A 13,077-nucleotide genomic window follows, 5' to 3' on the forward strand; every position below is an offset into this window, starting at 1 on the left:
GGGGGACTGACTGGCTGGGGAGCAGCTCTGCTGAAAAGGACTTGGGGATCCTGCTGGACAATAGGCTAAACAAAAGCCAGCAGTGTGCCTTGGCAGTGACAAAGGCCAAACAGTATCCTGGGCAGTGTCAACAGGAGCGCATCCAGTAGATTGAGGGAAGTGATTATTCCCCTTTACTTGGCACTTGTTAGACCTCATCTAGAGCACTGTGTCCAGTTTTAGCCCCCCCAATACAAGACAGACATTGAGAAACTGGTGGGAGTTAATCAGATGACCACCAAGCTGAGGGCTGCAGCACATGCTCTGTGAGGAGGGGCTGAGGGAACTGTGCTTGTTCAGCCTGGAGGAAAGAAGGCTTCAGGGGGACCTAACAGCAGCCTTCTAATACCTACAAGGAGGTTACTGAGAGGACAAGGCCAGTCTCCTTACTGAGGTGCATGACAGGAGGACGAGAGACAGTGGCCACAAATTTAAACAGGGGAGGTTCCATCTGGATATAAAGCAAAATAATTCATTGTGAGGATAAGCACTAGAGCAGGGGCCCAGAGAAGTTGTGGCATCTCCATCCTTGGAGGTTTTCAGAACTGGTTGGACAAAACCTTGAGTGACCTAGTTTGAATTAATTGTTGACCATGCTTTGAGCAGGAAGTTGGAGTATGTAGCCTCCTGAGATTCTTTCCAACCTGAATGATTTTATGAATTGTGGTTTTCCAGTGAATGTTCCCTACCTGTTGTATTAGAACACAAATACATTTGTTAGAAATTACCATGTGGGTTTTTTTTTTCTTTGATAGGTCAGACTGTCTTACTCAGGACCTTGAGAAGCCCAAATCCAAATTTGTGAGAGAGGTTTTGGAAAAATGCATGAGGTAAGTAAGACTTCCGAACATCTTGCTTTTGTAGTTACGTTGAATTGAAGTTCGGCTATTGCTTCCAGGTAATGATGCATTCCTTTTAATGTGTCTCTTGTCTTAAGCATACATATTTTCTCAGTTAACTTTTTTAGCTGAAGTCTGTTCTGTTGTCTTGCTCAGTTTTGTTCTAGTGTATCTGTTGTAGGGCACTGCTTTTCCTAGTGGACTGGGGGACAAATAGGTGGAGCAAGTGGAGGTGACATCCTTCTAGGTACAAATTAAGAAGGCTTTACTTTTTCTGCCTGGGGATAGGTAAAAAGAGTTGATAACAGGGCAGTCGGGGAAGGAAAAAGAGTTCATGTAATTTGCCGGAAAACAGTGGTTATTTACAGAAATAGGGGGGTTTATTATATCCCTAGTTTAAGATAAATAAGTATCTTGATTGTTCTGGGCATCTCCGATTCTCATGGACATTAAAAAGAAGCTGCAAAAGCACAACAGCTGTCAGGATTAGGCTAATGATTGTGGAAATGGGGGGTATAGGAGAGTGCAAGAGCAAAATGTTCATAGAACCTATGTAATTCAGTATTTTACATGGAACAAGCTTACCTGTTGTTTTGTGAGAGTTTAATATATGAAGTGTGAAATTGTCATGCTGCAAAAAGATTTCATTTTGTCTGTGGCTCCTTTTGATTTTACTGCGAATTTAGTAGAGGAATTCAGTGTTTGTAAGGTAAGTAAGATGGAAGGTAAAATGAAGCCATTTGGTTTAATCTTCCCCGCCCCCCCCCGTCCTGCTTTTAATACCAGTATTTTACCACATGTCCCCGTAGCATCTTAGACTTGTGTGAGGATGAAATTCTAGTATTAAGCATCTACTAGAAAGTTTTGATCGTTAGCTCTTACTATATGTCAGGAACTACCATTGCAATGAGTAAACATTTTGATTTTATATTTTTTTTGCACAGTCCAAATTAAAAAATAGGAAAAATACTTTAAATTAGTGAGTTGAGTTAGCCCTGATGATGATATGCCGTAATAATTCTACTGCTGTGAAACTTACTTTTGTAGGCTTTCCTACCGTCAGCGAATAATAGACATCGTTCCTCCAAGCTTTTCTGTCCTCAGTCCTGCAAAACCAGCGTGTCTTTACAAATATGGAGATGAAGGCAACAGTAAGTATTTAAGTTACTGAAACTTTAATTCCAAGCAAATTGTTTCAAAGCAAGAGAATGTCCTAGCTTGAGTGTCAAGTCACTTAACTTCATGAAGGAGAACTGAACTGAAATAAATATGCTTGATTTTGATCTAGTGCTACGTCTGGATCTTTCTAATCTAAACCTTTTTTTAAGAAACAAAAAAAAGTCTAGCTGTATGAAGTTAAATCACGCTGAGGTGACTGCAGTCTAGGTGCTACAGCATTGCTTTGGTTTGCCAGGAGTATGAAAAAAGAAAATTTCGTTTATTTCCATCATTCAGGCAGAATGAATGTAGCAAGAAATAATATGGACTTGTTTTTGAATGAATGGGGCACTTAATAAAAAATTTTACTCAACAAATTTGGTTTAATGACGCAAGCAGAGATGCAGCAAATCATGTGAAGAATCTGTCATTATCAAAGGCAGAGATAAGTGAGAAAATGCAGGTAAGTATTGTATTTTTGAGAAGCTGATGGAAATTAGAATGGAGTTTTAATCAGGGGAGTTATTTGCCCCTCAACTCTGAAGGTGCTAGAAAAGGGCTTGAATTTGTGAAGAACAGGAAATCCGTTGACGGATTTTATGGAATGGTCATGTGGACAGTGGTATTGGGAGCAGCAAGTTTTGGGGGTAGCTGGGAAGTGTGCATGCTTCTCTGAGTAACACACTGATGTAAAAATACTCATTCCATCCTAGACTTGAAAAGGATTATATGAATTTTCTGTTTTCATTTAGGGTCTCTTCCTGGGTATGCTGTAGCACTCTGTTTAACGATTGCAATTAAAAATAAGGCCAGTAACGATGAAATCTTCAACATTTTAAAAGATGTGCCTAATCCAAATAAGGATGATGACGATGGTAAGGACATCTGATATTAGGGATTGCAAGGTTGTCATTAGTTTTGCATCTAAACCATTTTGCTGTCCTGTAGTTATGGTTTCTGCTGCTAATTGAACTGTATGCTTTCCTTTCTAGTAGTTGGTTTCAATTTAACAAAAAATGGAAGTAACATACAATTGTCAGTGTTTCTTCTGTTCTTGTCATGTACAGAGACAGGTCTGTTCTAGTTAATAGAAGCAACCTGGCCCTTGATGTGGGTTCTGCTAATTATCCACAGAGGTGACATGAAGGATATTTAACATTTTTCTTTGCCTTCAGCATTAGAGCTCATTTCATGGTGTCAGCTTTGTCCCAAAGATCCAGTGCCTTTGTCCCACTTGAGAGCTTGATATAGACCCATAGCAGTTAAAGCTAGCACCCTGGCTATCTTAGCTTTCCCTAGGTCTAAATTAAACTGGCATTCTCACAATAGGACTTTGCTCGAGTTCTTTCCAGCTTTGCTGTTGGTCCAGCCACACCTAATGCTCGACTTCCAAAGCAAATGTGCTCTTGGGGTCTGAAAGGAGTGTGAGCTACAGGTTTGAGAAGTGATCTTTAAAACATAGGGACAGTTTGGGTAATACTGCAATTCTTGTAAGTGTTCTGTTATGCAGGCACAGAGCAGAAGTGAGCCCTTTTTTGCTTGAGAGATAGTATTGTTTTCCTTGATTTGCTATAAAGACCACGTAGTAATTGATGTTCCTTTTCTTACCCGTTGTTGCCAGCAGGTCTACAGCATTGTCCAGGGGATTCAGAACCATTCACCTCAAGTGTCCCGCATCCCCTACACACAATTGGTGCCCCCCTTCCCCAACCATTACAAATACCCAACCTCTGTATTATAATCATCTGTGGCTTCCTCTCTTCTCATCCATTCCCCCTTTCCCATGCTCTATGGCCTGCCTTGTCTCCAACCCAATGCAGACTTCTGCAGCGTCTTCAGCTGTTGTTCCCTGCTTCTCTCCATCAGTGCCGTTTGATTCCACTAGCATGGCTGTCTCTCTGCTGTTATTTCTCATTAACCTGGAACTATTTCTACATGTTTTCTCCATGACAGGTGGAAGTCCCAAGAACTGCACCTTTTAGAAGATATTTACTAACTCCCTGTTCAGCCTTGCAAAATCCAGTCGCTGAAACTTAATTTATTGTTTTAATTAATTTTACAAAAATTATCTTTAAAGATTTTGGAGCAACTTAAAACCTCTACTTGAAGTACTTACTGTTTTAACTTTAAATAACTTGCAGATGAAGGATTCACCTTCAATCCTTTGAAAATAGAAGTTTTTGTACAGACTCTGCTCCATCTAGCTGCGAAGTCTTTCAGCCACTCCTTCAGTGCTCTTGCTAAGTAAGTGTGGTATGCGCGTTATTTTGGGCTTACAGAACCATTTCATTCCGACAGTGAAGTGCCTGATAAAATAACTAATCTACAAGCTTCAGTAACATTTTAGATGCTACACAATGTGATGTGACGGTGTGTTTTGGGCAGAGGCAGTAACACTACTAGTTCAAGACCCGCCTGGACAAGGTCCTATGCAGCCTGCTGTAGGCGACCCTGCTTCGGCAGGGGGTTTGGACTAGATGACCCACAGAGGTCCCTTCCAACCCCTACCATTCTGTGATTCTGTGTGATTCTGTGAAAATTAGGTTACATAGCTGAATGGAGTTATTAACAAGACCATACACATTTTAAGCATGTTGATTGCATTAAGGTGAGGGTTCTGTCTGCTTTAAGTCTCTTGCAAGTACAAAGATACATATCAATTTGAGGTTTTCCTTTCGTCACATCTGGGGATATCAGTGTTCTTCACCTGAGCATGACTCTGAGCACGACTCTGAGCACATCCTTGAATATCTGATTCTACCAGTAGCCCTGTAGGGGTTCTAAAATAGAGACTATTTGGTACTCAGTCACTGCACAGAAGCAATTAGGCCTTTCCTGGAGTTTAATGTTGGCAGAAAGTGCGAGAGGAAACATACATCTGTGCAGTGGAGAATGCTGTAAATGCCTGTTATTGAAATAAAAAACCCAAAATCTTTGTAGCTTTCTCAAATGCAAATGCTACTCTTGAAATTGAGCTGAAATAAATCCCCTTGTAGCCTACAAAGATGTCCTTCAGCCCAACTCTCATCTTGCTTTTGTTTCTAACAAAAGGTATTGCACCATGAGTTAGTTGCTTGCACAAGCATACTGCTGTTGGGTTGTGCTGTTGTGTTTAAATCAATCAGTAACATGCAGATTAGTCAGTTGGTTAAAAAAAACCAAAACAAACAAACAAAAAACGAACGGAGGGGAAATAATTTGTGTGACAATTCATCAACTCACTAAGTGTGTAGATATTTCTGTATGTGACTCCTAATTATGAAAATTTAATCCAGCTAAAATATGAACAGGACATTGAGTTGCTGGACTGTGTCCAAAGAAGAGCAACGAAGCTGGTGAAGGGTCTAGAGAACAAGTCCTATGAGGAGCAGCTGAAGGAGCTGGGGCTGTTTAGTCTGGAGAAGAGGAGGCTCAGGGGAGACCCTATTGCTGTCTACAGCTACCTGAAAGGAGGTTGTAGTGAGGCAGGTGTTGGTCTCCTCTCCCAAGTAACTAGCGACAGGATGAGAGGCAATGGCCCCAAGTTGCGTCAGGGGAGGTTTAGATTGGACATTAGGAAAACTTTCTTTACTGAAAGAGCGGTCAGGCATTGGAACAGGCTGCCCAGGGAAGTGGTGGAGTCACCATCCCTGGAGGCGTTAAAAAACCGTGTAGATATGGTACTTCGGGACATGGTTTAGTAGGCATGATGATGTTGGGGTGACAGTTGGACTTGATGATCTTAGAGGTCTTTTCCAACCTTAATGATTCTATTCTGTGATTCTGTTCTATTCTATGAAGAGAGTTGATAGGAAGTCTTAAGTAATCTTTCTAACAAGCGTGGTGTGTTATGATTCTTTGTGCATACTATTGCAAAGTCTTGAGAAACACCCACTGTGTAATAAAAAATATCCTGGCTAGTGTCCGGATTAGCTACTTGCAAATCTATTACATCCTCATAATGATAGTTTCTAAATCAAACAAATGAGGCACTCTGTCTATACTTTCCTTTGAAAGAGGAAAGTTATTGCTCAAGCCATGGGTTCTCTGTTTTTGGTTTTATTTGAATTACTGAACTTTATTTAGACTTATGAAGTCCACGAGACAAAGAGCTATTACCTGACTGGAAGAAAAGTTGGAGCTGAAAATGGTCACAGTGCAGTGGAGAGCTTATTGCCTGTCCTGGAGGTGCTTGCAAGTGCTTGACTGCTTTGTGATGCTAATGAATTTTATGTTTAGAAGACCCCAAAGAATAATGGGAGAGGAGTACTGCTGCAGCTGGCTTTAAAACATACTTACTATAGTTTGCCCTGCTTTTTTTCTCTCTCATCAAGCCTTACTTATTCTTCCTTAACTGTCCAACAGCACATTATGCTACTAGTATCTGAAGTGCTGGGAAGCCACCGTAGAGTGGATCAGGTGGTTTGTTTCTTTGCTGTGTGTTCTGTATTCCAGAGACTGATGCATATTTTAATGTACAAAGCCATATAGTGTATGCATGGGGGGAACCTTTCCGAAACCCCTTTGGCTGGCTCCATCTGTGAGTTCACAAGCATAATATACTTCAGAGCATCACAGAGACGGAACAACTGGTAGATCAGTTCATTTTAAAATTAGTCATTTGCTGAGCGTCCTGAGGAGCAAGTGATATTGCTTCACGTTGAGTGACTGCATACCTCCCATGAAAGTATCATATCTACTACAGTGTGTTGCAACAACCAGTATGACTCAAAATCAGTTAAGTAGGTGTTTTAAAAAAAATAAAAAAGAATTAAAAAAAAAAATCAACCCACAACTTCCTAAATACACCTAAGCAATATAAAATTAATTCTAGAATATTTTTGGAGTGCATGCTCTTAAAGACGTGCTTTAACTTCTAGAGGACTGACTGCAACTGTTTAAGCAAAATGAGATGAAAATAACTTATTTTTGACACTGCATACTTCATGCTGTTAAACTGTCTCAGTATGAAAGAGGTGGTCATGTGTCTTACTGAATTATCTTTCTATTTATACAACTTCATATACTTTACAAATGTAAAAGCTTGATTTTTGTCTGCACATGGAAGATTTATAATGACGGTTTATAACAAATGATGGTCACTAGCCTATAGTCAGTAACATAAGGAGCAGGACTCTGTGTATTCAGAGCTATAGTGGTTTCACTGCTGCATATCAACAGTGATATCCATAAGGTCAAAAAGAGCCATTTAAACTTTATAGCTACATTACATAAACTGTACTGTGAACGCTGACATAGAAGTCAACTCTACTGGAGTAGATGCTCTCAGTGCTTTCCTCGGTAGAGGGGGGATTGAATAATGGTCTATGGTTATGGAAACACCTATCAACAAAGTCCAAGGCACAAAAAGCAGCAAATTTCACTCTGCCTGCATATAGATAAGCACACCAAGCAGCAGAGTTCTCCCCTGCATTTAAAAACATGAGAACTGTAGCCTAGCTCTGAGGAGTAAGGTTGCCCCTGATGCCGTGAAAAGCCGGAATTGAAGACTCAATAGTAGGCAGACTATTAAGCAGGTATTCTTTATTGCGGCGCCGGGCACACGGGGGATCTCTCCTCCAAACGTGTGCACCGAAGAGACACAGTTACTAGGTATTTATGCTATGTTAACATACATATTAATTACATTTCCAAGAAATGTTTATCATAGTAATGGCTTTTCCGAGAATTCATTAATATATGGTAATATCCGTCGCACATGTTTGTTTGGCGTCTCTCGGCAGGGGTCTTCAGATTATCCTGCAGCCTCCTTATCTCTGTAGTTTGCATACCTGTTCTCCCAAGGCCCAGGCGCCTAAAGGGATTATTCAGGAGTCCCTTGTCTTGCAACCGTCCCAATATTCACAAAGAACCAAGACTTGTTTCTGACAACCTGAAGTGATAACATCCCCTACATGTTACATTTGTTACATTTACAGTTATCAATCCCTCCTTTTCTTTTGAGGATTTGTAGCTAGAAAGCTATGAATCCTCACTATTCTATTTTGTAGGTATTATTTTCAAATTCCTTTAGTCTTTCACGCCAAGGCTCTGGGAAAAGTATTTTCCAGTTTCTACTTGGTGCCTGATCTTGTTCCTTTTCCTGTCACTGTATGTCTCAACTGAGCCCTGACAACACCAAAGGAAACATTTGAGAGACATGCAAACAAGTATTCCCAAAACCACCAGTGTGATCATTCCCATGAATAATTGTTTCAACCACTCTAAATTGGGGAGCCAAGAGGTTAAATTTTGTTCCCCTACTTACAAGTGGGTTGTCTTCCCGTTTGGCTCGTCTCCATGATGTTCTTAATATGCCTTTAGGTATTTGGGACTGATTATATATTCGGTCCTGGCTGACTAGATGACCTATGGTACACATTCCCTTCCAACCCGCAGGGAGCTGCTTTCTGCTAATGCCATCACCACATCGCCACCAATACCCGTCAGGTATATTTACAGGGCCCATCAGTGGCTGTGAGATTAGCTCCGTAAAATGTTTCGCAGTTTACCCAGCCAATTGGTACATTCCTCAAAAAATCCCAGTTCGAGGGGCTATAGGTTTCTAATTGGGTTCTGCTACAAAAATCCATATATATCATGCCTGTCCCTTTCAAATTGCAAGTTCCTACTTCTACTGCAGTTTTGTTGATCAAATAATCATTCCACCCATCCCTGCAAGTACAATTTTTGTGTGTATGGAAGGGGGTCAGCACGAACAAGTGTTGGATCTTGCTTTCCATAGGCAGCTATTATTGCTGACCAATATCTGGGATTGTCACAATTCCAATGAGTGGATCATACCCCGTATAAAGGGAGTCTCATGTCACCTTTTGGTAAGGCAGTACAAATCCAACAATCAAATCTTGGTCCAGTTATGTAGTTCGAGTTGTCGTGATCACAGTATACTAAAAAGCCTAGGTTTAACAAAGTTACCACCGCAATCATAGTTTCAAACCGCCAGCCTTTTTGACCATCCATCCTGGTTTAGGAGCCTTCTTCACTCGGGAATAATGGATCCAGGCCGGTTGTTCTCTAATCTTGATTGCAGTGAAGGTAGTCAGCAATACCTGGTAAGGTCCATTCCACTTCTCTCTCAGTGGATCACCTGAAAAATTCTTAACATAAACCCAATCTCCAGGGCGAAATGGATGGATCGAGTGATCTAACCCTTTAGCCCTGGTACCCAAAACATTTTTACTAATCCTTTCTAATTGTTTTCCTAAGGATATAACATAATTTTGTAGATACTGATTTCCCAACTGGTTCAAATCTTCCCCCTGATGTTTAGCCTGATATGGTCTCCCATATACTATCTCAAAAGGGCTCAAATTTTCTTTGGCCCTAGGTTTTACACGTATCCGAAGTAGTGCAATAGGCAATGCTTGGTACCAATATAGATTCGCTTTTTGGCATATTTTTGCATCTTTTCTACTTGCCCACTGGCTTGTGGTCTGTAGGGCGTATGTAACTGCCAATTGATTCCTAACAGTTTGCTGACCTGTTGCACTACTTCTGCACAAAAATGCGTCCCCCTATCTGAGGAGATAATTGTCGGTACCCCAAATCGAGGTATTATTTCATTTAATAATACCTTCGTTACTTCCCTTGCTTTATTTGTTCTACAAGGGAATGCTTCTGGCCAACCTGAAAAGGTATCCGTAAGTACTAATAAGTACTTGTACCCTCCTTTTCTTGGAAGTTCAGAGAAATCAATTTGCCAATGTTGTCCTGGTATACTTCCCTTCCCAATACCTCCTAATTGTACCCGGTTACCTGTATTGGGGTTATTTTTAAACATGTTTCCCATTGTTGGGTTACTTGTCAGACTGTAGTATACAAATTTTTCCCTATTAATTTCTGATTTAAAAATTTGTACAGGGAGTCCGCTCTCCAGTGTGTCCTATTGTGTTCTTCTTTAACCACCCCCCAGATCTGTTTAGCAGGGATTATAATTCTGCCATCACTTAAGTAGGCCCACCCCTGGGATGGAACTTGGCCCCCTAATCCCTCTATTAATTCTTCATCAGCTTTAGAATACTCAACATTTTCTTGGTCACTCAGGTTTCTATTTCTATAATCTGGAATTAAGGCTAAAATCTCTTGCATTCTCTCTGCTGCCTGTTTAGCTTCAGAGTCAGCCAACCTGTTACCTCTTTCCTGGTCAGTGTTACCCTTCAGGTGTCCTCGGCAGTACATGATGGCAACTTTTGCTGGTAGTTGAACAGCTTCTAATAGTCGAAGGATTTCCTCAGCGTATTTAATCTGCTTCCCTTGCGCAGTTAGTAGTCCTCGCTCCTTCCAAATTGTCCCATGAGTGTGGACAACTCCAAAGGCATATTTGGAATCTGTCCATATATTTATCTTTTTCCTTTTGTTAACTCCAGAGCCCTAGTTAGGGCAATAGTTTCAGCCTTTTGAGCTGATGTTCTAGCAGGTAGTGATTGAGAACAAACTACTTCGTCTGCTGTTGTCACCGCATACCTGGCCTTTCGAATACCTTGTCCGACAATGCTGCTTCCATCAGTGAACCAGGAGTCCTGTGCATCTTCCAGGGGTTCCTCTTTCAGATCTGGTCTGCTGGAGTACACAGTCTCTATGGTTTCTAAGCAATCATGTACCGATGGTTCAGAGATTGATCCGCTGAGAAAAGAAGCTGGGTTCGTAATATTAGTTACTACAATATTAATATTCTCTGATTCAATTAGAATGGAAATTGGGATGGGGAAAGCCAGTAGTTCCCTTTTTGTTGCAGTACAGCTGATATTCTGTGTGAGATCGGTACTGTGATCTTTTGGCCCAAGGTGAATTTTCGGGCTTCCTGAATACTCAAGACCACCGCCGCCACAGCTTGCAGACATCCTGGCCATCCTTTGCTTACTCCATCCAGCTGTTTAGCAAAATAGGCCACAGCTCTTTTGTAGGGTCCCAGCTGTTGAGCTAGAATCCCCAGAGCTATGCCTTGTGTCTCATGAGAAAACAGCCAAAAGGGTTTGGTAACATTAGGCAGGCCCAGAGCGGGGGCCTTCATTAGATCTTGCTTAAGTGTCTGAAATGCATTTTGAGCTTCTTTGGACCAGATCAATCGGGTGGGGTTGTTTTTCAGAAGTTCACATAAGGGTCTCACTATTATTCCGTAATTATAAATCCATAACCAGCACCAACCTGTCAGTCCCAGAAAGGTCCTGAGCTCTTTTACCATCTGACGGAGGGGAGTCCTGCAGATGGCTTCATTCTGTTCTGTTCCTAGTTCTCTTTGTCCAGACAGCTCGCATCCAAGGTAGGTTACCCGTTGCCGCACCATCTGAGTTTTCTGTTGAGAGACTTGATACCCATTTAATCTCAAAAACTTTAACAAACTGATAGTCTACTGTATACAGTCAGGTTTTGTTTCAGTTGCTATTAATGTCATCTACATGCTGTAAAAGGGTTCCATCTCTGGAGGGTGCGTTCCATGCTTCAAGTTCTCGTGCTAGTTGATTTTCAAAGATCGTTGGGCTATGCTTAAAACCTTGGGGTAACACTGTCCAGGCAAGCTGGGGTTTTTTACCCGTGGTAGGATTTTCCCACTCAAATGCAAATAAATTCAGACTTTCTTTGGCTAAAGGCAGACAGAAGAATGCATCATTTAAATCCAATACCGTAAACCATACTTGCTACCACAGGGTGTATGCCCCTAACAATCTTATTCACTTCTCTTAAATCCTGTACTACCCAGTAAGTTCCACCTGTTTTTGTTTTTTTTTTTACTGGTAACACAGGAGTATTGTATTCTGATTCACACTCCACTAGTAGTCCATACTGTAAAAAGTTACCTTGTTTCCCCTCTTTTTCATTTTGTTTTTCTGTTGCTTAACTTCTAAGAACTTTGCTGCTTTTTTTTTTTTTTTTTTCATTTAGAGCAGCAGCTAGCAAAGCAGCTTGTAACTTGATACCTTTCTGTTCTAATCACTTTACACAAGCCTCTGTAAAATCCAGAGGGGTTTTCCTTTGGATTTTTTTTTTTTCTTTTCAATACCGCGTGAAACTTTTCATCTCCAATACTTTTTAACTGTCCACAAAACCGCATCAATTCTAACAACATATCATAATTCAATTAATTGTTTGTGAGGGCATCACCTCCCTCCGAAGCTCATGTTACAATAAAATAACTTCTCAACTTCTCCACCAATCGGTTAACACAACACACACACACACACACAACCTAGAAGCGATCTTTTAAAATGCTTCTGTTTACAAACTGTATCACCTAAGTACAACAATATATACAGGCAAACCACTTCAGTTAACATGTTTATATACATAGAGCTCTTTCAAAACAATATATACAGTATATTGAATACATACCCCAAAACTAGAGTCCCTAAATGATCGATCAATGCCAAATAACTAGAGAACTTGTAACCCCACAATATGTACCAACTTCTAAGTATTTTAAAACCTATCCCCAAATTCCCAATTCAATTCCTAAATCATGCCTATTTTCTTTAAGCAAACCAAACCCCATACATTATTAAGATGTTGTCAAGTGAGGGGTCTCCCCCTACTTTTCCCAATGTTGCCATCTAGATCCTGGGAGAGACTCTCAAAATCCCCCCCCCGGGAAGAACCTGCACTGATACTTAAGAAATCAGAAACCACGGCCCCGATGAATCAGAGTTCAAATACAACAGTCCCAAGTCAAAAACCGGAAATCAGCAGAACGGACCAAACGTTTTTTTCCTATTTTTTTCCTCTTTCTTTTTCCTCTTTTTTTTTTCTTTCTTTCTTTTTTTTTTTTTTTTTTTTTTGACTTATTTGTCTTTCACACAGAGGCTTCATACACAGTCACACAAGCTTTCCAATGTGTTAGAGTACATCCTAAGGGGCTTTTCTTTAAAATACCACTGCTTTGCTGTCCCCCATTTTACTTTGTTGATTCTGTACCTCTGTTAGTCTTTATCTTAACAATTTTAATCTGTCGTCCCCTTCTGTCCCGCTCTGACCACGTTCCAAAAATGTCACAATTAATATTCTGGTCACAAGAAAAGAGGTTCACCGTGCAAGGTGGGTTTTTTTTGGT

The 13,077-nt window shown here is 40.7% G+C and overlaps 1 protein-coding gene across 4 annotated transcripts in view; it reads left to right on the top strand.

The window, feature by feature from the left end:
- LOC142365630 (nuclear cap-binding protein subunit 1-like) overlaps window positions 1–13,077 on the top strand; it is an 89,810-nt gene that overhangs the window by 41,421 nt on the left and 35,312 nt on the right. For all 4 annotated transcript variants that reach the window (XM_075446611.1, XM_075446612.1, XM_075446615.1 and 1 more), the window contains 4 exons: window positions 795–869; window positions 1,926–2,029; window positions 2,789–2,911; window positions 4,178–4,280. In XM_075446611.1, the coding sequence (XP_075302726.1) occupies window positions 795–869; window positions 1,926–2,029; window positions 2,789–2,911; window positions 4,178–4,280 (405 nt within the window). The remainder of the gene's footprint in view (window positions 1–794; window positions 870–1,925; window positions 2,030–2,788; window positions 2,912–4,177; window positions 4,281–13,077) is intronic.

Source organism: Opisthocomus hoazin, chromosome W (assembly GCF_030867145.1).
Source record: "Opisthocomus hoazin isolate bOpiHoa1 chromosome W, bOpiHoa1.hap1, whole genome shotgun sequence".
Lineage (NCBI taxonomy): Eukaryota > Metazoa > Chordata > Aves > Opisthocomiformes > Opisthocomidae > Opisthocomus > Opisthocomus hoazin.